The following is a 22,282-nucleotide window of genomic DNA, read 5'->3' as shown; positions in this document are numbered from 1 at the left end:
AAGAACCTTCGCTCGAGCGAAAAAGCAAAAACCCAAGGCTCGCTCGAGCGCAAAAAGCCTCGCTCGAGCGAAGAATCCAAAATCCAAAACCTGGGCAGCAACCATTTGAATCAACTCACAACCAACTTGTTCCAAACTCACCCAACACGACCCATAACTAAAATACAAAGAGTAAAATAAAGAAAACAAGACATAGACAACAGTATACAACCACGGAACTCGAGTCCGGAACACAATAAAGATTGGGGTAAAACCTGGATCGCTATAAAAGCCAACTATATTGAAAGTTGTAATGGCGTTCCGTATGGACCTGTGGTCAATAACAACGTGAGCCGATCTTCCGGCCGGCGGTCTTCATACACGTAATCTAGAAGTTAAGCACATGAATTACACTAATCTTCTCTTAGCAATCAAAAATTACTACAACATTATAATTTGAACACACTTAGTAGGTGTTTGGCATGCATTAAAAAGATATAAAATTTTTACATATATACACTTGTTTAGGTCATATCAATTAATATCTATCAACATTTCATCTCTACTTTTCTACTTATTTTGTAATTTTTTGACACATTTTTTTTTATTTATAAAAAATAAAAAATGCACTTATTTAAAATATTCCAAACCACCCCTTACACTGGTTTCTTAAAATACCTATTTACATTACACAAGATTTTGTTTCATTTCCTTGGTTGTTCATTAGTGAAATAGATAAGAAAATAATGACATCAATATTTTTATACTAAAATAACTATTTTAATTAGGGCAACTATTTAATCAAAAGTAATTATAAATATGGGGCAACCCATTTAATTATTTTTTAATAGAAATACGGCAAAAGTTATATCTGATATCGACAAGTATACGCCTTGACTTCTATTAAATTTTAATTTTCTCACAAAGTTATATTCATCAAATATTGATAGCTATTTAATTTTATTACATCTGTCAATAAATTCGAATTGATTAAAGTGGCAATTGATGTCTTGTTAATATGAATTTTTATATGGATAAAATGCTCAACAATTCTTACCCATTAAATAGTTTGAATCATTGAGATGGATTCAAGCCCACCACATACAACAATATTTTTAATTTGATTGTGGACGAGAGCAAGCGTCTCTCAAATTTTAACAATAGTATAATTAAATAGTAACAACAATAATTTTTTTACATTATATTTGATTAATAAATTTAGATAAAAATAAAAAAAAAATTAACTTATGTTTTATTTACATTATTCTCACATTTTTTTTTTCATTCACAATCTTAAAAAAAAAAAAGAAAAAAAAAAGAAAAGAGAATTCATGAATTCTTTGAAAAAGACAATTTTGTTCTTCTGAAATAAAAAAATTGAAAATGGGGTAGAGTTGAGCTACAACCGTTTCTGTCGTGGCACTCAGAGCAGTTTGGGCTCTTTTTTGATTGTTTAGATTGGATATAAAAGTTTGAGGATGATATGTAATAGTTAATGATAAAAATGAAATATAATATATTATAAAATATGAGATTAATTATATATATTGTGGGATTATTTATATTATGTTTGGTTAAGATATGATATAAAATGAGAGTAATTATTTTTGACATTTAGATAAAATATTTCTTATATTCGACGGTGGAGGATATACAATACTTTGGAGATTGGCATTGCATATCTCCTTTTGTATTATATACCATTCAGACTTCTTATATCTAAAATAACCAAATACAAAATATAAAAAAAATAAGGAAATATATAAGACTCACCCATATTATGAGGTGTTTTGAGAATATGGTTAAAAGTTGTTTTTTGATTTTTTTTTACCTTTTTATGAGTAAGGGAAGTGGATTAAAAGTTGAAAAGTAGCTTTTCATCTACTTTCGAAAATAGCTCTATATCTGAGTTCATTCTAATATATGTTCCATATATACGATAAACAAATCAGGCGTTAGCATACTCTATTTATCAAGGGGTTGTTTGGGATGTCATAAATAAGTGTACTTTTTGAATTTTTGGACTAAAAAGTTGAGGAAAAAATATGGTTGTTTGAGATAACTTTTTGAATTTTTACGAAAAAATATATATTAAAAAATTGTATAAATTAGTATATATGAGAAATTTTTTGGCGAGTAGGTAGTACGGTGGTAGCATTGTGCAGAGTAGTGTATAGGAGATGCTTGTCTGCTTTTCGGGTTTTAAATTGAACGATATTGTTTGGCCTGTGGGGGGCCCACCATGGGTCCTGTTTTGCTAATCGGAACCATTCTATGTGTAGAACTCGTCGAGTACTATATACTTATAAAAAATCACGTTGATCGGATATCGATAACTATCTATTCGGATTAGTTTTTTGTCAACCGTTAACTATAACACCATCCATTTTTTTATACAAACTAATTTGATCATGTAGTTAGCAATATATGATCAACGTGATTTTTCACAAGCATGTAGTACTCGACGAGTTCTACACATTGAACGGTTCAAATTATCAAAACGGGATCCCTAATGAGCCCCCACGGGCAGAACAGTTCTACACATTGGGTAAATTATACTGACATCCCCTGAAGTTTATGTTTATTACAGTTTTTCTCCTCACCTTTTGAAAATTACATCTCCCTCCATGAGTTTAAAGTTTTATTACAGATTTTCCTCAGTAATTTAATTTTTTTAAATACCAATTTTGTTCTCACTGGGTAAATTACATTAACACCCCCCATATTTTAAAAATTACAATCTACTCCCTAAGGTTTAAAGTAGCATTACCAATTGCCTTCTCGGTTAGTATTAATTGGCAAAAAAAATTCATTGAAAAAAAATTATTTGAAAAAGAAAATTTTATTTGAAAAAAAAAATTAATTGAAAAAAAGTTTAAAAACCAACGTAAACTCTTTTTTTAAATTTAAGTTTTTTTTTCTCAAATTTATAAACTAAGACAACTATTTATAAACTAAAAAAATCATCAAACAAGTTTTTATGACATTTTAAAAAAAAATTGTAAATATAAATTGAAAACGGAAAATGAAATGGTTACCAAATAGGTTTTAGATGGTTAAAATGTTGTAAAATTACCAAATAATTAAATAAGTTATCAACATAAAAAATAACTTATCAAAAGATTCTTAGACTATGTATCATTTGATTTTTAGAAATTTTTTTTAAAAATTAAAAATTAATTTAGTTAAGAAATAAAAAATAAAAAATAATTATTTATGGATACGGAGCTATGGATACGCCAGTGTCCGATACGTGTCGGACCACACTGGCTTGGTCGTCCCTGATCGACTCGATGAGGGGGTGCACGCTGGGCGGGTCTCGGATTCTGAAGGAGGAACTGAGGCAGAAGATTACGATTCACCAGTACCTGAGGCTAGCCATGCGCGACGCGATTCAATCCAAGGACGTCGCCGCCGGGGAACCACCACTACGCCTCCGCCGGCGAGGCCGCTCAGCCCCCCGACTTGGCCCTGGTGGTGTTCATCAATTCGCTCAGCGGTGGGCGCCACGGCCCGAAGCTCAAAGCGAGGCTTCAGGAGTTGATGGGCAAAGAACAGGTGCCTTTCTTTCTTTCTCTCTCTCTATCGGTACAGTACATAAATATTAATATAATACATTTACCCCACAATAGTTGGTCTCTCGTTAATAATAGGGGTAATTCTTTTGGTACACCGCAAAAACCCTCAATACACACTATTTATGTCGTTCAAATATATTTTTTTTTGAACAAAAGTTAAATGTGTAGACATAAATTTATAAACAAAAAACAATGTGTTTTTGGGGCATAAATAGTTGAATGGAATATACATGTGAACAATTCATTTTTTTCATAAGTTTGATGCAAAAACGTGCACGCACCTCCGTCCGAACTTTTCAATGGATTGGGTAAAATCCGCTCCCCATTCACATTGGGTAGGGTCAGGTCCCATGTGGAGTGGATCAAAATGACCATCCTTAGTGATGACAATGGTGATAGTAGCGTGTGGCTGTAGTGGCCGTGGTAGTGGAATCGTGGAGGTGGCAGTGGAGGTTGAGTGGTGGCACTGGTAGTGGGTGTTGGAGCGGCGACGTTGACAATGGTGAGTGTGTTGGTTGTCGTAGTGGTGGTGGTGGAGTGGCTGCGGTGGCAGAGACTGTGGTAGTGGTGGTGGAGTGATGGCACCGGTATTGGGCAGTGGAGTGACGACGGTGGTAAGGGTGTTGGTGATGGTGGAGTGGCTGCGGTAGTAAAGGTGGTGATGTGGTTGTGATGGCATGGTGCTGGAGGAGGTGGTGGTGGTGGTGCGGTGAATGAGATGGTACCTATTTAAATGGGTTTAAACGTGTCCTATGTCCAAACCATTTATGAATTTGGATAGGTTTTAATGGGCATAATTGGGCAGGTTCACAGTTTCGGGTTAACTTTGCCACCTCCAATAATTATCTATGGTTATCAAAATCCCGATCTGGATCTTATGACCCTACGATTTTACGGTCCATATACACACAATCGATCTGAATTATGTAAAAAATCCCTTATAGGTAGGATCTTTCGATATTGGTAATTTGATCTTATTAGATTGTAGAATCTTTATCCGAATTCGATCCAATTTGTAAGCTTGGTTTTGTATTGTATGACCTATTTTACTATAAATTTTATGTTTGTTGTCTAAATACTAATTTATGTGGTCCAAATGAATAAAAAAAAAAGTAATATTGAATTAAATAAACTAAGAAAAACAAACTAAGAAAACAAAGATTTAAATATTGCAGTCATTTAAGAAAATTAACTAGTCAAAAAAACAAAAACTTAGCCTTAACAAAGTCTTAGGGGGGCAAGATGTATGCAACTTTACCCCAATTTTTGGAGAGGCTATTTTCGTGACTTGAACCTGCACCACCTGAGACACTAACAACAAACCTTATTTTTTGACCAAATGCAAAACTTTTACCATCGAGTTTTCTATTGTATAACATTATATTTACATTTTATATAGGGTATTATATTTTCAAAATATCTTCACTTCTTTTTAGTATAATTAGGCTAATTTTGTGTATACTTTTTAAGAAATATTTGTTTAAATTAATTTTACTATGTAATTTGTTTGTTTCGGTAGGATTTTAATCCTCAATCCAATTCTACGATCAAATTTTGTAAACTTTTCCAACGATCCAATGTAGGACTCCGATTTTAACAACCTTGTAATTACCAGGAGGGCAAGACAAATCAAATTGCTTGTTCGCCTGATCACGACATCCGTACGGATAATGATGGCACATTGGCGTTATTGTGCAAATGATGATGTTAGCACGCCATTGTTACCTTGCGATGGTTTCCGGAGTCCAATAACGGTTAATAGGGCATAATTAAATCGCTGTGATACCAAGTCGAAGTCCAAAGTGTGAGGAATTAGGGTTAGGGTTAAAATAGAAAGAAAAGAAGAAAGAAGAGAATACAATGAATAGGATTTGGGAACATAACAAAACCCTTCCACCTTAGCACATATTTATATTAAAACACTAATATGACAACAGAAATCTCAATAAAACAGCATAAAAACACTCGACTATTGTCACCGACAACTAGCGCTATTTGATGGTCCAAATAAAGCTATTGCCATTGGGCTTAGATGGAGTCTTCTTGTCTACATATTTGCTCTTCTGGATGGTTATGTAGTTCAGGCGTTGAAGGCTTACTGACACCAATATAAGCTAGTTCTCATGTATATGTTTCTTTTATTTTTCCTCTTGAAACATCAACTCAACTCAACAGAAGTCTCAGTTGTTTCAATAAAACACCATGGTTTAATTTTGATGACAACTGTAACTGTGAATTTTTTTGGTTCTTCATTATGCTAGGTTTTTGACCTTCGATTTGTGAAGCCTCATGAATTTCTTCAATATGGATTGGGTTGCCTGGAGATGTTGGCTGATATTGGGACTCATGTGCCAAAGAGACTCGTGAAAAGCTAAGGGTTGTGGTATGCATATGGCCAAATGAGTTGTTCAGTTTCTTTCTTATGTACCAACTTACTAATAATTAAGCTGTATTATTTTAATTGTATTTCCTCTATGTAAATGGTAATAGTCAATGTGAAGACATATATGCTAACTTTTTGCATGAACTTTTGTCCTGAATTTTTGCATGAGAAATCGTGGATTAATAGGTTGGTTTGGCAGGTTGCAGGAGGTGATGGCACGGTTGGTTGGGTCTTGGGAAGCCTGGGAGAGCTTCATAAACAAGGGCGGGAACCAGTTCCACCAACAGCAATTATTCCACTTGGTACAGGAAATGACTTGTCTAGGAGTTTTGGTTGGGTAAGCTTTTGTTTGCAGCCACTTCTCAGGTTTTCTTCTTCTGTCCTGTCTTATTGAGTGGTGCCTTATTTTCTTGCCAGGGTGGCTCATTTCCGTTTAACTGGAAATCAGCAGTCAAACGAACTCTCGACAGGGCTAGTACAGGTTCAATATGCTGTTTAGATAGGTGGGCATTCTTTGCTTTGATTCTGATTACTTAAATTCTTGTTTGAAATTGTTCTGTTTTCTGGTTCTTATTCGTAGATATTTCTATATTGATGATGCTGGTAATGTCAGTTCCAAGGAAATCAAATATTGCTTCAAAGGTTGATTCTCCAAAGCCATTGGTTTTCTACCATGTTCATGTGCAGATAATGAATATCTAATTGATTATTATTTTTATTTTATTTTAATATTTGATAAGTAAGATCACTAATTTTAGGCGTCTCTGGCTGCCCATCGTTTGCTTTGGTTGGAGCGCAATAGGCGTGTCTTCCAAGACGTGTGCCATTCAGTTTATTGGTTAGAGAATTGGCTTTTGTTGGTATTGCATAGTTGGGTTACGGGTTCGGTTGATCCCGATGTTTTGGTTTTTGTAGATTTTGTAGAGGATTTGCTTAGTTAGTCTTGGTGCCCCTTTTGCGGGTGTTTTGTATTGGTTGCATCGCCTTGATGCTTTTCTAATGAAGTTTGTTGCTTATTTATCAAAAAAAAGAAAAAAGAAAAAAGATCACTAATTTTAGGGTTGCCCCCATGCCACCTCGGATGTCCCAGACTTCCACTGGCTTTTTGGCTTTTATGAAAAGACGTATAGAAAAGTAGAGAGAGTGATGTGATTGGGTCCAAAAAGCCAACACCCCAAACGGTGCCTAATGCTTTGTTACTTTGTAGAGTTTGTATTCATTGTATTGACCCATTTAATTTAATATGTAAGTTGTCAATCTAGTTATTAAGTTCATATACTGATGGACTCCTCTAAGTTGATGCTCAACCAGTTAACCAAAATCATTATTATATGGATTATGGACTTCTGTAGGTGTATGCCAAAAAAGGAAAAATAAAAAAAGGGACGTCTGTAGCTTGTATTAGATGACAAAAGGGGATTAACAAATTGGTACACCACATTTTGGGTAGAGCTTGAATGACAGAAGGAACCAACTAATACCATTCTATCAAGATTAAATATAGTGATAATTACACAGAGGTGGAAAATAACCTTGTGTTAATCAAAATTAACAAAAACTCTATAAAACCAAGTTTGCTAAAAAAAATACCTACTTGGTAACTTGGTAAGATGCTAGGAATTCTACTAATTATTAATAAATTGAATTTCCTTAGAATTGGTCAGAAATTGAAACCTAAGACTTAAAAAAGAAAAAGCAAAGGAATATGATATGTGATTTTTCCCCCCCTATTAATTGGTCAAAATCGAGGAAAGAATACACCTTATTGAAAATTTCAAATGAAACTGGTATTTAAAGTATACGTAGCTTGGTAAACGAAATTTTAGGAATGTAATTTTCTATAGTAATTTTCTATTTATATATAGAAAACTAACTTAATTAATATTCTGTAAAGTGATGGATATTATAGTCCTTCCAAATGTCGTTTATTGAAATGGAAATCAATCGATTTCGTAATGAACTAGTTCCTTTTTGAATAAACTAACTATTAACTAGTTAATTAGTTTATCTACTAACAAATTGCAATAAATAAAAAACAATATCCAATAATCTCTATTTTTCTTTGCCTATTTTTTTTTAAAAAAAATTCAATCTTTTCAGCAAGAAGAATGGTTAGGTTATCAGTGATATGAGAGTACCTTGATGGAAGGCTGTACTTCAGTAAAGTGTGGTACAGATATCAAATTTGAACCAAGGGTATTGCGTAGACAAAGTGACATCTCTCTCTTTCTCTGTCATGATCTTGTCCTGCCCTCTCGTGCAATTTCAGGTTGCCTGAAATGACCAAGAAGTGGCTGAAATGACCCGAATTTGTGAATTTTTTTTCCTAGGATACCTCTTATTGTTTTACCTTTTGATGTTGGATTCTACATAGCTGCTCATAAAGGTCCATACATTCAGGTTCAAGGTTTTTGGGATAGAAGTGATGTTTTATACAATTTTGATGGTCAACAAATATATTTAGCTTATGCTTTCTAGAACACAATCATTCTCATGTTAAGTATTGTTTTTGGCTCCATGAAAGAAACATCTTGATATATATGTATGAGTTTGTATCTGCATACTTGCATGTCTATTACTTTTGTAGACTTTGGACTCTATATACTTTACATTCTCATCTGTTTCTGGTCATCACATCTTCATATACTTGGCAGTTCTATGAAGCATAACTTCATTTTTTTGCAGCTGGAATGTTTTGATATCAATGCCTACTGGGAAAGTTGTGGATCCACCCCATGCTCTGAAACCTGTGGAATACATTTCCCTTGATCAGTTAGTGATTTTAGCTATTTTCAACGCATCTCGTTTCTCAGTCGTCTGCTTTTGCAGGACAACCTTTTTATTTTTTATTTTTTAACTATCCTTGTGCTGAATGAAGTTCTCTCTTAGTACATCTTAGTTTAGTTGGACTGCAGCTCATCTTTTCATGTTGCTGTGATGGCCATGAATGCCTATTATGTGTGCATTATTCTTTTGTTCTTACTTCTGCTTTACATTAGTTACACCGATATGTTAATATCATCCTAGGCTAGCAGATTACTTTTCTATGATTTGTCTTCCTAAAAATAATCTTTAATGCTCTTGATGAGATTTTCAGAGAATATTGTCTTAAGAAAGTAAATCATCAATACTAAGAAAGTAAATAGGCCAAACAGATGTGTCTCCTCTTCTAATACAAATTTGAGAAGGTACAAAGCCCCCTTCATAGGAACAGTTAAGTAACATATAATGAAACTCAACCCTCAGACTGCACCCTGGGTATAACCTGATAACTGGTAAAGAGGCTTGTGGGTCTGTGACTCTGAAGTCCGTAATGGAGATGAATCGTTCCGTTACTTGGATTAAGCAATAATGTAGCATTCATGTTTCGGTTTACAATGCCACTAAAATGATATAGACATTCATAATGTCCTCCTTCACACTTGCTGGACAATCAACCATAGTGAAACCATCCTTCCTAGGATCTTGGGAATAGACTAACCGACTACCCTTATTTCCTGCCTTCTATACACAGAGTTTTAAAAGGCTTTCCTAAGGCTCGCCTTGCCTTGAGACTAAGGTAAAACGCATCAAGATTTTGATTTTTAGGCATTACTCCCCAAAGGCTTGTGTATCATAGTTTGAGAAATGCGCCTTAGGTGCGCTTTGTATGCTTTTTGCGCATAAGCATGTGAGGAGTATGCACATGCAGAGGTTGTCTTAGGCTTTTGTTAAACTTAGTCTATTAGATTGTTTAAACATAAAAAAATAAAAAGAATCCATTTTTGCAACTATATTCTATTGGAAAAATTAAGTAAATGATCAATCAAGAAAAAACACAGTTAATGGTCAAGTGAGAAGGTCAATCACTGAAGTTAAGAATATCAATTTCACTTTCAGTGAAGGAAAACTTCTTTCTATGCAGTAAAATGTTCAACGGATTAAAGCGAAAAGCATTTACACCTTTATATTTAATTTTGTTTTCACTTTTTTACTATTTAAAAATATTTAATTTTTTCACTAAAGATTAAAATTTGAAATTTGAAATACTTACGCCTCAACGCCCTGAGACTTACGCCTCGCCTCATAAGGGGTAAAACGCCTCGAGGTACGCATTCACCTTTAAAAACTTTGTCTATACATAGTCCTTGTTTATAGCCTAAATTAGTTTGCATCACTTGGTAATTCTTCCTCCACAATTACAAAATGTTTGTAGATGCTAGATTCTTTAAGCTAGTAGTTGAGAATCACGGACACCTCTAAGAAGGTAACGTGTTGTGTCTGACACCGTGTGACACTCGTCGAACACTTTCCTATTTGATAGTTTGATATACATTGTTGGGCTTATTTCCTAACACTCAAGCTTTTGGGATAATTGGTGACTTAACATGGTCTCAGAACTCAGGTTGACAGAGGTCTTGAGTTGAAGTCTTTCCGTTGGCATTTGGTATTCTGCCCTTGTTTGGTTTTTTCTTCTTTATTTGGTTGTTTGCTTTTCTTTTTGTTTGGTTTCTCTATTTGTCTCTCCAAATATATAACATATTGTTAAAATCTACCATCACCTACTCCACCTACTACACCTACCACCACCTACTACCACCTACTACACACCTACCACTACCACCTACTACCACCTACTCCACTACATCTCCTATATAAGGAGTCCCTCACCATTTGTAACATACATCAATCAATAATACATCAGTTTTTCTTACATGGTATCAGAGCAGGTTTAGAACCTAGTATTTTCGCTTCACCGGCGGGCGGCAACCTCGCCTTGGCCGCCCGCCGGACCTCAACCTAGTCCGCTAGACTTTTCTACACATACCTTGAAATTTCTTCGAGTCCACCACCTTCACGCCCAACTCCTTCGAGTCGCTGTCCTTGACTCACCCAGTCAACCCAGACACATACACAACACCAACTTGATCTTCTCATTCACGACCCATCACCACGATACCAGACACACACATACACATATATATCAATGAGGTGTAAGAACCATCTTACCGATCTCAGTAGCAGCGTCGGTGTCTGCGGTTCTTGTCTCCGGGAACGACTCTTTGCCCTAATCGCAGCTCAAGCACAAGTCCAATCGAGCTCAACAAATTCCATCTCGACCAAGAAGATCGCCGGAAAACTGATCCTCTTCCACCGCCTCTCGTTTTCCCTCGCTCAACCTCGCCGTACGTCTGTCGCCGTGCATCTAGAATCTCCGGCCACCACCACCACTCGCTGTCCGATCAGTTGTTCTACAGTACTCCGCAAATTGGCCCCCCTGGTACTATAAACTCGAGCAAGAAGAAGAAGACTAGGTTCTCTCTCTCTTCGCGAGATTGTTCAGATCCAAATCGAAGAAGACGGACTCGGATCCTTGCGTTTCAGATTCCATTCGGACTGGGAGAATTCTCGTGATTTGGATCTTCATTATGGCTATTGCTAGCGGCATCAAATACAGGGGAATGGATGCTGATAACAAGGAGAGAAGGAAAGAAGTGCTTGTGAGCATGTGCGATCAGCGAGCCAGGATGTTGCAAGATCAATTCAGTGTCAGTGTTAACCATGTCCATGCCTTGGCTATCCTTGTCTCAACTTTCCATTATTTCAAGAACCCATCAGCAATTGATCAGGAATCTTTTGCTCAGTACACGGCCCGCACAGCCTTCGAGCGGCCACTGCTGAGTGGGGTAGCTTATACACAGAGTGTGCCTCAAAAGAAATCATATCTCTCCTTTCTCTTAATTTATTCCATTCTCTGCCCCATACACTCAACACACTGCCCCATCCACTCACATGCACGACATCCATTCTCTGCTTATTATTATTTTTTATATTCCACAAAAAAAAAAAAAAATAATAATAATAATAATCACACCGCTGTTTTTCTTATCACCCATCCACCAATTTTTTTTTTTTTTCTCTTTTCTTTATCCATTGTTTTCTTTTATTTTATTTTTCTTATTCAAAACAACACCACCAAATAACACCAACAATATTCCACAACCTTGTCATTTTATTCATATCAGGGGATCAACCCCGATCACACTTTTACATCACAACAAAAAAAAAAAAAAAAAAAAAAAAAAAAAAAAACAAACAAACAAAAAAAAAAAAAAAAAAAAAAACATCATCCACAGGCGGGATTTTTCTTCTCTACTCTGCCGCCGGCCTTTTCTTCTTGCCTCCGTCCTGGGCGGCCCTTGACGGTGTTGCCTCCGTGTTTCCTACTCCACTGGGCACGATCACTACTCCCTGCTCCTCCACTGCAGCATATGGCGGACCTCCAAATCGGAACATCACGGTGGCCTTCCGCTTCAGCTCCTTATTTTCCGCCTTTAGCACACTTATCTCTGCTCGCGCATCCTTATACATGCGCTGGAGCAGAGCCAGTTGGGCGTTTAACTGCTGCACCTCATTTGTCCTACTCTGCAGCCGGTGCGACAGGTTTGTGACCGCCGTCATGGTCTCCATACATGACTTCAAAGTATACTGATTGGCCTCAATATCCGTTTGCACCGCCATTTTTTGCTCCACCGACCGCATTGGAAAGTTCAACGGAGCAAAACCAGCGGCGCTTGGTTGAGGTTCACTGGCCACCGCACCAGTTCTCTCTCTTGTTGACTCGTTGAGGTCGGGAAAGAGAGTAAGCAGACCACGGGACGAAGAGGCCATATTCTGGGTAGCTGAACGGGAAGACGAGGCCATGTTATTGGTTGCTGAGTGTTTCAGAGAAGGGTTGGTTACAGAGTGTTTACAGAGTGTTTCAAGATTTGCAGCTCTTAGCGACAAGCTCTCAGAGAACGAAGAGGTTTCAACTGGTTTGTTATGCTTCCAAGCCTCAGCCTCCGCTTCGGTTTATAAAGACCATGATGAAGAGGCAGACACGCGCATCATGCGCCACTTGCCGACAGACGACAAAACGGGCGCGCAAGCCAAGATGGTCACGCGTCTCGCCATCATGTCTGGCACACCTTTTTATGGAATGGGCACGCCTTTTGATGGCACGCCTTTTTATGGATTTGGCACGCCTTTTGATGGCACGCCTTTTGAAAGATTGGGCACACCTTTTGAGGGTGCGACTTTTTAGGGGTCCGACAAGACTCTGTAAACTGTCCCGACATTGATTCCGGTTAGCTCCTTCATGGGTCCGACAAGACTCTGTAAACTGTCCCGACATTGATTCCGGTTAGTTTCTACAAGGGTCCAGCAAGACTCCGTAAACTGTCACAACACCTGCCACAACATTGTCTGCTACAACGGTCCGACATGACCCCATAAACTGTCTTCTACATCGGTCCAACACGAGCCAGTGTCTTCTACATCGGTCTGCCATAACCATACAGTCTTCTACAACGGTCTGACACGACCATACAGTGTCTCCTATCCATTTTTTATTTTTCAGATTATTTTCTTGTTTTGTTACTCTCTCCAAACTCAAGTTGGTTAGTTCCTATCCCCCTTGAGTTTGCGGGGGGCTGTTAAAATCTACCATCACCTACTACACCTACTACACCTACCACCACCTACTACCACCTACTACACACCTACCACTACCACCTACTCCACTACATCTCCTATATAAGGAGTCCCTCACCATTTGTACCACCTACCATCACCTACTCCACCTACTACACCTACCACCACCTACTGCCACCTACTACACACCTACCACTACCACCTACTACCACCTACTCCACTACATCTCCTATATAAGGAGTCCCTCACCATTTGTAACATACATCAATCAATAATACATCAGTTTTTCTTACATATAATAATTATTTATCCTTGCATATGCCATATAATAAATATATAAAATTATATATTTTGCACGTGTCCCTTGCGTGTCATGTCCTACATTTTTTAAAAATTTACATGTTGGCGTGTTCGTATCATGTCATGTGTCAGTGTCCGTGATTCTTAGGCTACCAGCAATGTAGCTTTAACAATTAAAACTTTGCCACATTGTCAAGTCTTTTTGAACAACAAATAAATCTGGAAGATATATGGAGATATATGCACATTAACTTGCTTATTTATCCAGATAATAATGGCAATAATTGTTATCATTACACTTAATAATTATAGAAAATAATGCATGGAAATCAAATGGCAAAATGAGGTTCAGTCATCTTACTCTTTGTTGAATTGTGTAAAATAAATTGATGTATATTATTGATTGATGTATATTGATATATGTTGTTGTATATTACAATGATTCATGATTCCTATATATAGAAAAGGGTGAGTGTGTAGTAGGTAAGGAGTAGGTGAAGTGGAGGTGGTAGTGGTAGTGGTGTAGTGGGTTAGGTTTAGTGGAGTAGGTGAGGTGGTAGTGGTGTAGTGGGTTAGGTTTAGTGGAGTAGGTTTAAGTGGGTGAAGTAGGTGGAGAGTAGGTGGATTTTAACAGCCCCCCGCAAACTCAAGGGGGATAGGAACTAACCAACTTGAGTTTGGAGAGAGTAACAAAACAAGAAAATACATAAAAATAAAAGAGGATAGGAGACACTGTATGGTCGTGTCAGACCATTGGTGAAGACACTGGATGGTGGTGTCATAACGTTGTAGAGGACACTGTATGGGGGTGTCATAACGTTGTAGAGGACACTGTATGGTGGTGTCATAACGGTGTAGAGGACACTGGATTGCGGTGTCAGACCGATGTAGAAGACAGTTTATGGGGTCATGTCGGACCGTTGTAGAAGACAGTTTACGGGGTCATGTCGGACCGTTGTAGTAGACAATGTTGTGACAGTTGTTGTGACAGTTTTACGGAGTCTTGTCGGACCCATAAAGGAGCTAACCGGAATCAATGTCGGGACAGTTTACAGAGTTACAGAGTCTTGTCGGACCCATAAAGGAGCTAACCGGAATCAATGTCGGGACAGTTTACAGAGTCTTGTCGGACCCATGAAGGAGCTAACCGGAATTAATGTCGGGACAGTTTACAGAGTCTTGTCGGACCCATGAAAAGGTGTGCCCAATCTGTCAAAAGGCGTGCCATCAAAAGGCGTGCCCAATCCATCAAAAGGCGTGCCATCAAAAGACGTGCCCAATCCATAAAAAGGCGTGCCTATCAAAAGGAGCGCCCATGTTGTCGGCGAGCGCCGAGAGGCGCATGATGCGCGTGTCTGCCTCGGCTATTTAACCAAGGTTGAGGCGGAGGCTGTGCAAACCAGTCTGAAACCGCCGAAAATCCTTTGAAAAAACTCTTCCGTTTCTGAGAAAGAGATTCTGGAACACTCTGTTGCCATTCTGTAACCAACCGTTCTCTGAAACACTCAGCAACCCATAACATGGCCTCGTCTTCCCATTCAGCTACCCAGAATATGGCCTCTTCGTCCCGTGGTCTGCTCACTCTCTTTCCCGACCTCAACGAGTCAACAAGAGAGAGAACTGGTGCGGTGGCACTGGAACCTCAACCAAGCGCCCCGGAGTTTGCTCCGTTGAACTTTCCGATGCGGTCTGTGGAGCAAAGAATGGCAGTGCAGTCGGATGTGGAAGCCAATCAGTATACATTGAAGTCATGTGTGGAAACCATGACTGCGGTTACAAACTTGTCGAACCGGCTGCAGAGTAGGGCAAATGAGGTGCAGCAGTTAAACTCCCAGCTGGCTCTGCTCCAACGCATGTATAAGGATGCGCGAGCAGAGATAAGTGTGCTAAAGGCGAAAAATAAGGAGTTGAAGCGGAAGGCCACTGTGATGTTCCGATTTGGAGGTCCGCCATATGCTGCAGTGGAGGAGTATGGAGGAGTGAACGTGCTCGGCGGCGTAGGAAACACGGAGGCAGCATCGTCAAGGGTCGCCCAGGACGGAGGCAAGAAGAAGAGACCGGCGGCAGAGTAGATAAGAAAAACAAATCCCGCCTGTGGATGTGTTTGTTTGTTTTGTTTTTTTGTTTTTTGTTTTTTTTTTTTTTTTGTGTAAAAGTGTAATCAGGGTTGATCCCTGAGATGAATAAAATATGGTTGGTTGGGCAAATTTGTAAAATGGGTTTGAAAAAGATTAAAAATAATGTGAAAGAAAAATAAAGAAAGAAATAATAAAAATATATTTGAAATCAAAATGAAAGATGGGGAAATAAGGAAAGTGGTTTGGAGAAAATAAATAAAAATAATAGATTTTGAAATCAAACGGAGGAGAGAGAGGGGACAAGCCCATGTGAGGGAAAGAGGGGTTTAAAGAAAGTGAGGGAGTGGGTTGATTAAAAAAAAGGATTGTGGGTTTGAAAGTGGAAAGATGAGAGAGAGAGAGAGTGAATTTGCAGACGGCCCATGGTTGAAAGTTTGAAGATCATTACTCGTCAAGCAAGTCTGAGGGTGGCTGAATATGCCTTTCACTATGCTAAGGCCCATGGTAGAGAGAGAGTGTCTGCAATCCACAAAGCCAACATCATGCAGAAAACTGACGGTCTCTTTCTTAAGTGTTGTCGCGAAGTTGCCGAGAAGTATCCTGACATAACATATGAGGAAGTTGTTATTGACAACTGCTGTATGATGCTTGTGAAAAATCCAGCTCTTTTTGACCTTCTAGTGATGCCTAATCTGTATGGTGACATTATCAGTGACCTTTGTGCTGGGTTGATTGGAGGCTTGGGCTTAACACCAAGCTGCAATATTGGTGAGGGAGGCATTGCTCTTGCTGAGGCTGTGCATGGTTCTGCACCTGATATTGCTGGAAAGAATTTGGCAAACCCAACAGCTCTAATGTTGAGTGCTGTAACGATGCTTCGCCATCTGGAGCTGCATGATAAAGCTGATCAGATACCATGTTAAAATTGATGACAGATCTGACTTCAACCCGCATGGTTTCGAGCCATGGCTTGTTCTAGAAAGAGAAAGTATGAGAGAGGTCTTGCGAGTTGATGGAGGTCTCAAATTGGTTGAGGTCCGGCGGGCGGTCAAGGCAAAGTTGCCGCCCGCCGGAAGGCGAAGAATACCAAGAGCTTAACCTTGCTCTGATACCATGTAAAATAAATTGATGTATATTATTGATTGATGTATATTGATATATGTTGTTGTATATTACAATGATTCATGATTCCTATATATAGAAAAGGGTGAGTGTGTAGTAGGTAAGGAGTAGGTGAAGTGGAGGTGGTAGTGGTAGTGGTGTAGTGGGTTAGGTTTAGTGGAGTAGGTGAGGTGGTAGTGGTGTAGTGGGTTAGGTTTAGTGGAGTAGGTTTAAGTGGGTGAAGTAGGTGGAGAGTAGGTGGATTTTAACAAATTGACTTCTTAGTATTGTTATAATCCATTTGAAAGGAAAGATGTTGTGCACTCTAAAAGTGTGCTTTTTGAAAATGGAAATCATATAAAGTACACTTTTCAAAACTTAAAGGTTTGTTTGATAAGGGAAAATGCCTCATCTTTTGGTTGGAAGAAGAAACAGGAAATCCGTGTTGAACTTCTAGGTTCTCTGTTTCATCTTGATCCCAAACTTTCTAGTATGATTCATTTCTTTGTGTAGGGCTTTCTTTTTTATTTTCTTCCAATCTCTTTCATTCTTTTTGATGCAGCAGCAGTACAAGGAGGAAGAGTCTGATCCGCTTGCTCTTTTCTTTGCATCATTGTTTCCCCTAAGCTTTTTCTTTTGATTCAGTTTTTGTTTTTAAATTATTCCTTGAACAGTTTAGGTCTTTGAAGTTATTATGGTAATTTACTCACAGTAGGGAATTTTTTGCCTAATACATTGAACTTTGATTATCCATTATAATTCACCCAATAGAATGACCAGAAAATCATGATTCCCTCAATAGTGATTCCTTCCAATATGTTGTGTGTTCAATTTCATTTCCTGTGCATGCGGCATAGTGCTTGCGTACCCCATCTGCTAGTATGATGACAGCATCAACAGGCAGTCTGGAAAAAGTTGAAATAAAGAATACATGTGGAGCACAGAAATATTGGATTGAATATTTAAATGCCTTTTCATCTTTAGTTGAAATCATTCTTAATCTAAATATTATGTGATTCAGCAAATTTATCTTGTTTTTTTTTTTGTTTTTTCTTTTATTGGTTTTGAATCTTGATGGATTGCACAGGAATTGAAAATAGAAGGGGAATTGCCTGAGAAAGTGTCTTGCTATGAAGGCGTGTTTTATAATTATTTCAGCATAGGTATGACAATTTGGCCTTAAGAAACGATAAATTATTCATATTTCAGCTGTTTTTATTTTTTTTATTTTTTAACCCAATTATAGATTTGTTACATCAAACTTGCAGCCTTTGAGCTTTTCATTTTAATTTGTCATGAAAGTTTGAACTTTCCTTCCAAAATGTAGCTTTGACTCAATTTTTATGGGGTTGAGCAAAGTGAGAGTTGTCCTTGCCAAATCAATATGTATTGCAAGGGGTTTGGATTTTATGTTTTTCCACTTATCATCTTCTTGAACTCATACCTAACATTTTCGTAGAAAAGCTGTCTATAAAATTAAATTGCACATCTGATGAAATTATTATTGTTATTTTTTTGGGTGTGAAATGGTCCCAAATTAAGTAGTAACAGAAGATCCTTGCATTTACCCAGAAAACGTTACCCAACTCGCAAGGGTTTGCTAGCTTAACCTTCTTCCACCATTCAGCTAGAAGGAGATTTTTGTTATCCCTCCCCCCCCCCCCCAAAAAAAAAAAAAAAAAAAAAACACCCCGATAAAAAGAGTTGGACAACTTAAGTTGATGAATAATAGAAAGTATGCCATTGTAAGATTTGTTTGAAATTTTGATGCAACCTCTTATTCAGTTGCTTTTGATGAATTTGTTATCCTTGATGTTTTTTTCAGTTGCTTACCTTATATATATGGATGCAGGAATGGATGCACAAATTGCTTATGGCTTTCATCATTTACGCAATGAAAAGCCTTACCTTGCACAAGGTCCTTTTGCAAATAAGGTCTGACTGTATTTCTGTTTCTCCTGGTTTTGGTTACGAGGTGCTAATGCACCTAAATCTGTGAAGCTTGAACATTCCAAGTGTTCCTTAATTTTAATCTCCATTTCCTTCATAGAAACCATATTGATTGAATAAAGTGAAAAAGATAGAGATTACGCATCAGCAAAAGATGGTTGGAAGGCAATATTAAGAAAAAAGAATCCAATTATGTCGAGGATTGTAATATTTAGGGAGCTGACAGGCAGAGAAAGAGAAGGAAAAGATTTGGTGGGGGGTGCAACAAATAGAAGACAAACTCTAAAACTTCTTGTGCTTGCTCCTTGCAATTTAGGCCTACGTCCACGGGTGAGAGAGGATAATCCACTATAAATAATAGAGTACAACGGTGAGATAAAAATAAACAAAACCCGACATCAATCGCAAGACCCCTGCTCGAGGGTAATTGAATCCCTGAGTCCTCATAGGTTTCATGCTCATTGATATTTTTGTAACTCACCCCTCACCTCTTTATCACGCACCCCCTTTTACAGCACTCCGCGCTGTCCTTGTAGCACCTTTGATTATCTTCCCTCTCACACTCACACTTCTCATATATCCATATATACACATGAGAAGGTTGAAGAGATACAAATCCACACCTTTTCCTCTTTCCTGGAGTTGCCAGCCCGTAAAAACTGTATACCAGACAATGATGACCTGCAATGCTTTTTCATTGCTCTTGATATTTGGCTTCCCAATTCAAAGACTTCCCTTTTACTTAATGGTCCTCACATACAACAGACAAAAACCTTAAATGTGGCCTGTCAACATTCCAACACATTTTCTCAATGCAGTATTCCTTTTACAGCTTTTTGTTATCTTCTTTCAGTTGCTTTGTTGACATGCTGGAGCATTAATTGCATGCATCAAACCTTTTGATATTCATAGATCCACATGAAAACTCTAAGGCCCCGTTTGTTTTGGGGTTAAATAGATGGGAGGGGATTAGGATGGAGGTGGGATTATTTAGTGTTGTGTTTGTTTGTAGAGCTAGGGAGGGGATTAGGATGGAGGAGGTGATATAGATGGAGGTTGGAAGGGGGATTGAGATGGAGGAGGTGGAGATGGTATTAGAAAAATAGTGAGGGGATTAGAAATTTTTTTATTTTTTATATATTGGGAATTTTTTTTAAATATTAATGTTTAATTTTTTATATTTTTTTATTTGTTTTATTATTTTATATAAATATAATTTAACAATTCCTACACTAACAATTATCATCAAAACAAACACAATTTTACTTAATCCCCTCACTATCAATCCCCTCCATTTTACTTCTGAAAACAAACGGGGCCAGTTTGCAGCAATATACATCACAACTTGACCTATATCATCTCATGCGGTTTATGAATCAAAGCTCTCTACTCGGCCTTTGCTTTTGACCTAGCCTTATGTTTCACTTTTTAAGCTTCTTGTGACTAGGAGGGTTTGGTGAGCCATAGGGGAGAGCTTTGAACTTTCCATCATCTGTTTGTACCGTGTTGAGCCCCATGCTCAATGGTGGTTCCAGAGGGAGGCAGAGCCCCAAATTCAATTCCACCTTGGTAAACTATTTTTCTGTGAGAAAGCTAGACTGTTATATATCCATGAGACAGTCACACGACAAAAACATTATTACCAAGGTGGAATTGGATGCTCCAAAATGCCCTGATTTATAGATTGTTAGGGAACAACTCAGAGGATTAATGGAAATGACTTTAATCAATGAAGCACAAAGGGTACCAATTATACTTATGTCCTTGGGTTGGCTCACACTGTTATTCTTGGTTAGGATTTCAATAACCAAAAACAATTGCAAATTTTCCTTTGATTCATGTATATTTGTACTGATGCAATTGCTTTGCTTTGTACTGTCTATGATATTTGGAAATTTCGATTCTCTGCATTTTTTCTGGATTGATTGAAATTCAACTGCTCTATGTTGTTTAGACGTGCGAATTACAACATGGATATTGATTGTTGAATTTTTTTAGTAATTAAATTTTGTTGATATGCTTAATGCATATCACATACTGGGCATAAACATGCAAGTTTTAAAGTGATTCTTCCATTTTGCAAAGTTGATCTACTCTGGCTACGGTTGCAAACAGGGATGGTTCTTCACACCATGCATAAGTGCTCCAAGTTTAAGGTCAGAACACTCCCACCGAATGACATTGTCAATGTTGATTATCTCAATGGTGCAACATTCCATGTTATTGGATTCATAGTTGTCAACTTTAGTATGTTTGCGATAAGTTGCATGTTTATCAAAGTGTTCATCAGACAAGTGCATGCACTGCAAGCTATGATTATGCTAATGCTCAAATACAAAGTCAAGCATCCATGATTTGTTAATTGTGGGAACCACTGGATATTGGTAATAAAATGACTGAATTATGGCAACCATTTGCTTTACCTTGCCTAATAATTTACTTAGTGAACTCTTTAGATTTTGCTCATTAAAGGTTCCACTAGTGCATTACCAACACTACTTTTCACTTTGTTTTATGTCCCAACTTTCACTTTGAAGAAATCATATGGTAACTATTGTAGCGATCCGAAATTTTTCCCTCCGCTCGAGCGGGGGAGTTGACGCTCGAACGGACTTGAGAGGTTCTCAATATTTTTGTAGACGGTCCGAAATTCTGAGAGTTGTGAATTTCCGCTCGAGCGTAGGGGTGGTCGCTCGAGCGGACAGCTTTGTTGGTTCACACGCTCGAGCGTGGAAAGCAACGCTCAAGCGTGGAAAGTGAGATTGCCCTTGACATTTTTAGTAGTGTATTTGGAACCTCCTTATTTTATTTTGGGGTATTGATCGAAGTGGTAGCATGATGGTAAAGTAAGAGTGAACCGATAATTTAATTCGGATAACTTTTCCTACGAAAAGCCGCCACTCTTTTGCCCTTTTTTTTTTCACACTTTGAATTTGGATGTGAGGCTTGAACCATTGGAAAGCTTATTTCCAGGGCTTCGATTTGGACACAGAGTCCGGATGAGAGAGTTATGCCCGTTTGAAGTTTTGGAATCTGTGCTGGAAGCACTTCCACTCCAGCGGGAAAAGCGGCACTCGAACGGACTGTGCGAATACAGCAGCTTAAAATGTGTTTTTTTAGCTCATTCTTTGCATTTTCCTTTTCCTTCTTCATTCCTCTCACCCTAGGTCTGAAAACCCTAGGATTTTGACCCCAAATACCTTCCAGTCCTCTAAGATTTGGCCAAGATCTCTTGCCAAAAAGTGAAGAAGGCTTGAAGCTCAACATTTTCTACCAATTGGAATTCAGATTTGTGAAGGAATCTCATCAAAGCTTTGCTTTTTGCTTGATTCTTGAGGTAGGGGTTCTAGTTCTTCTTCAATACTTGCATTAATGGATAGATTTGTGGTATTTTGATTATATAAATACAAACTCTTCATTTTTGAGCATATAGTGTTATATCATGGAATTTGGGGGTT

The 22,282-nt window shown here is 37.9% G+C and overlaps 1 protein-coding gene and 1 pseudogene across 2 annotated transcripts; both read left to right on the top strand.

Annotated features, from left to right (window-relative positions):
* The first annotated feature begins 3,209 nt into the window (after nt 1-3,209).
* On the top strand, nt 3,210-21,234 carry LOC114318402 (diacylglycerol kinase 3-like; annotated as a pseudogene). The gene is made up of 8 exons (XR_014345743.1): nt 3,210-3,537; nt 5,819-5,940; nt 6,140-6,277; nt 6,358-6,443; nt 8,626-8,712; nt 17,962-18,037; nt 18,727-18,809; nt 20,910-21,234. The product of XR_014345743.1 is annotated as a diacylglycerol kinase 3-like (transcript).
* Nucleotides 16,170-16,711, top strand: LOC145804128 (3-isopropylmalate dehydrogenase, chloroplastic). Its single transcript, XM_082897886.1, has one exon. The coding sequence runs from the start codon at nt 16,196-16,198 to the stop codon at nt 16,694-16,696; it is 501 nt and encodes a 166-aa protein (XP_082754012.1). The 5' UTR covers nt 16,170-16,195; the 3' UTR covers nt 16,697-16,711.
* Nucleotides 21,235-22,282: the final 1,048 nt, after the last annotated feature.

The sequence above is a fragment of the Camellia sinensis genome, chromosome 12 (assembly GCF_055761805.1).
Source record: "Camellia sinensis isolate YWXY chromosome 12, ASM5576180v1, whole genome shotgun sequence".
In the NCBI taxonomy this organism is placed as follows: Eukaryota; Viridiplantae; Streptophyta; class Magnoliopsida; order Ericales; family Theaceae; genus Camellia; species Camellia sinensis.
Note: the sequence above shows the minus strand (reverse complement) of the source record. Positions and strands in the feature narration are given on the sequence as shown.

Coding starts and splice junctions, on each gene's coding strand:
- LOC145804128 (XM_082897886.1), top strand. CDS start 16,196: ATGGTTGAAAGTTTGAAGATCATTACTCGTCAAGCAAGTCTGAGGGTG.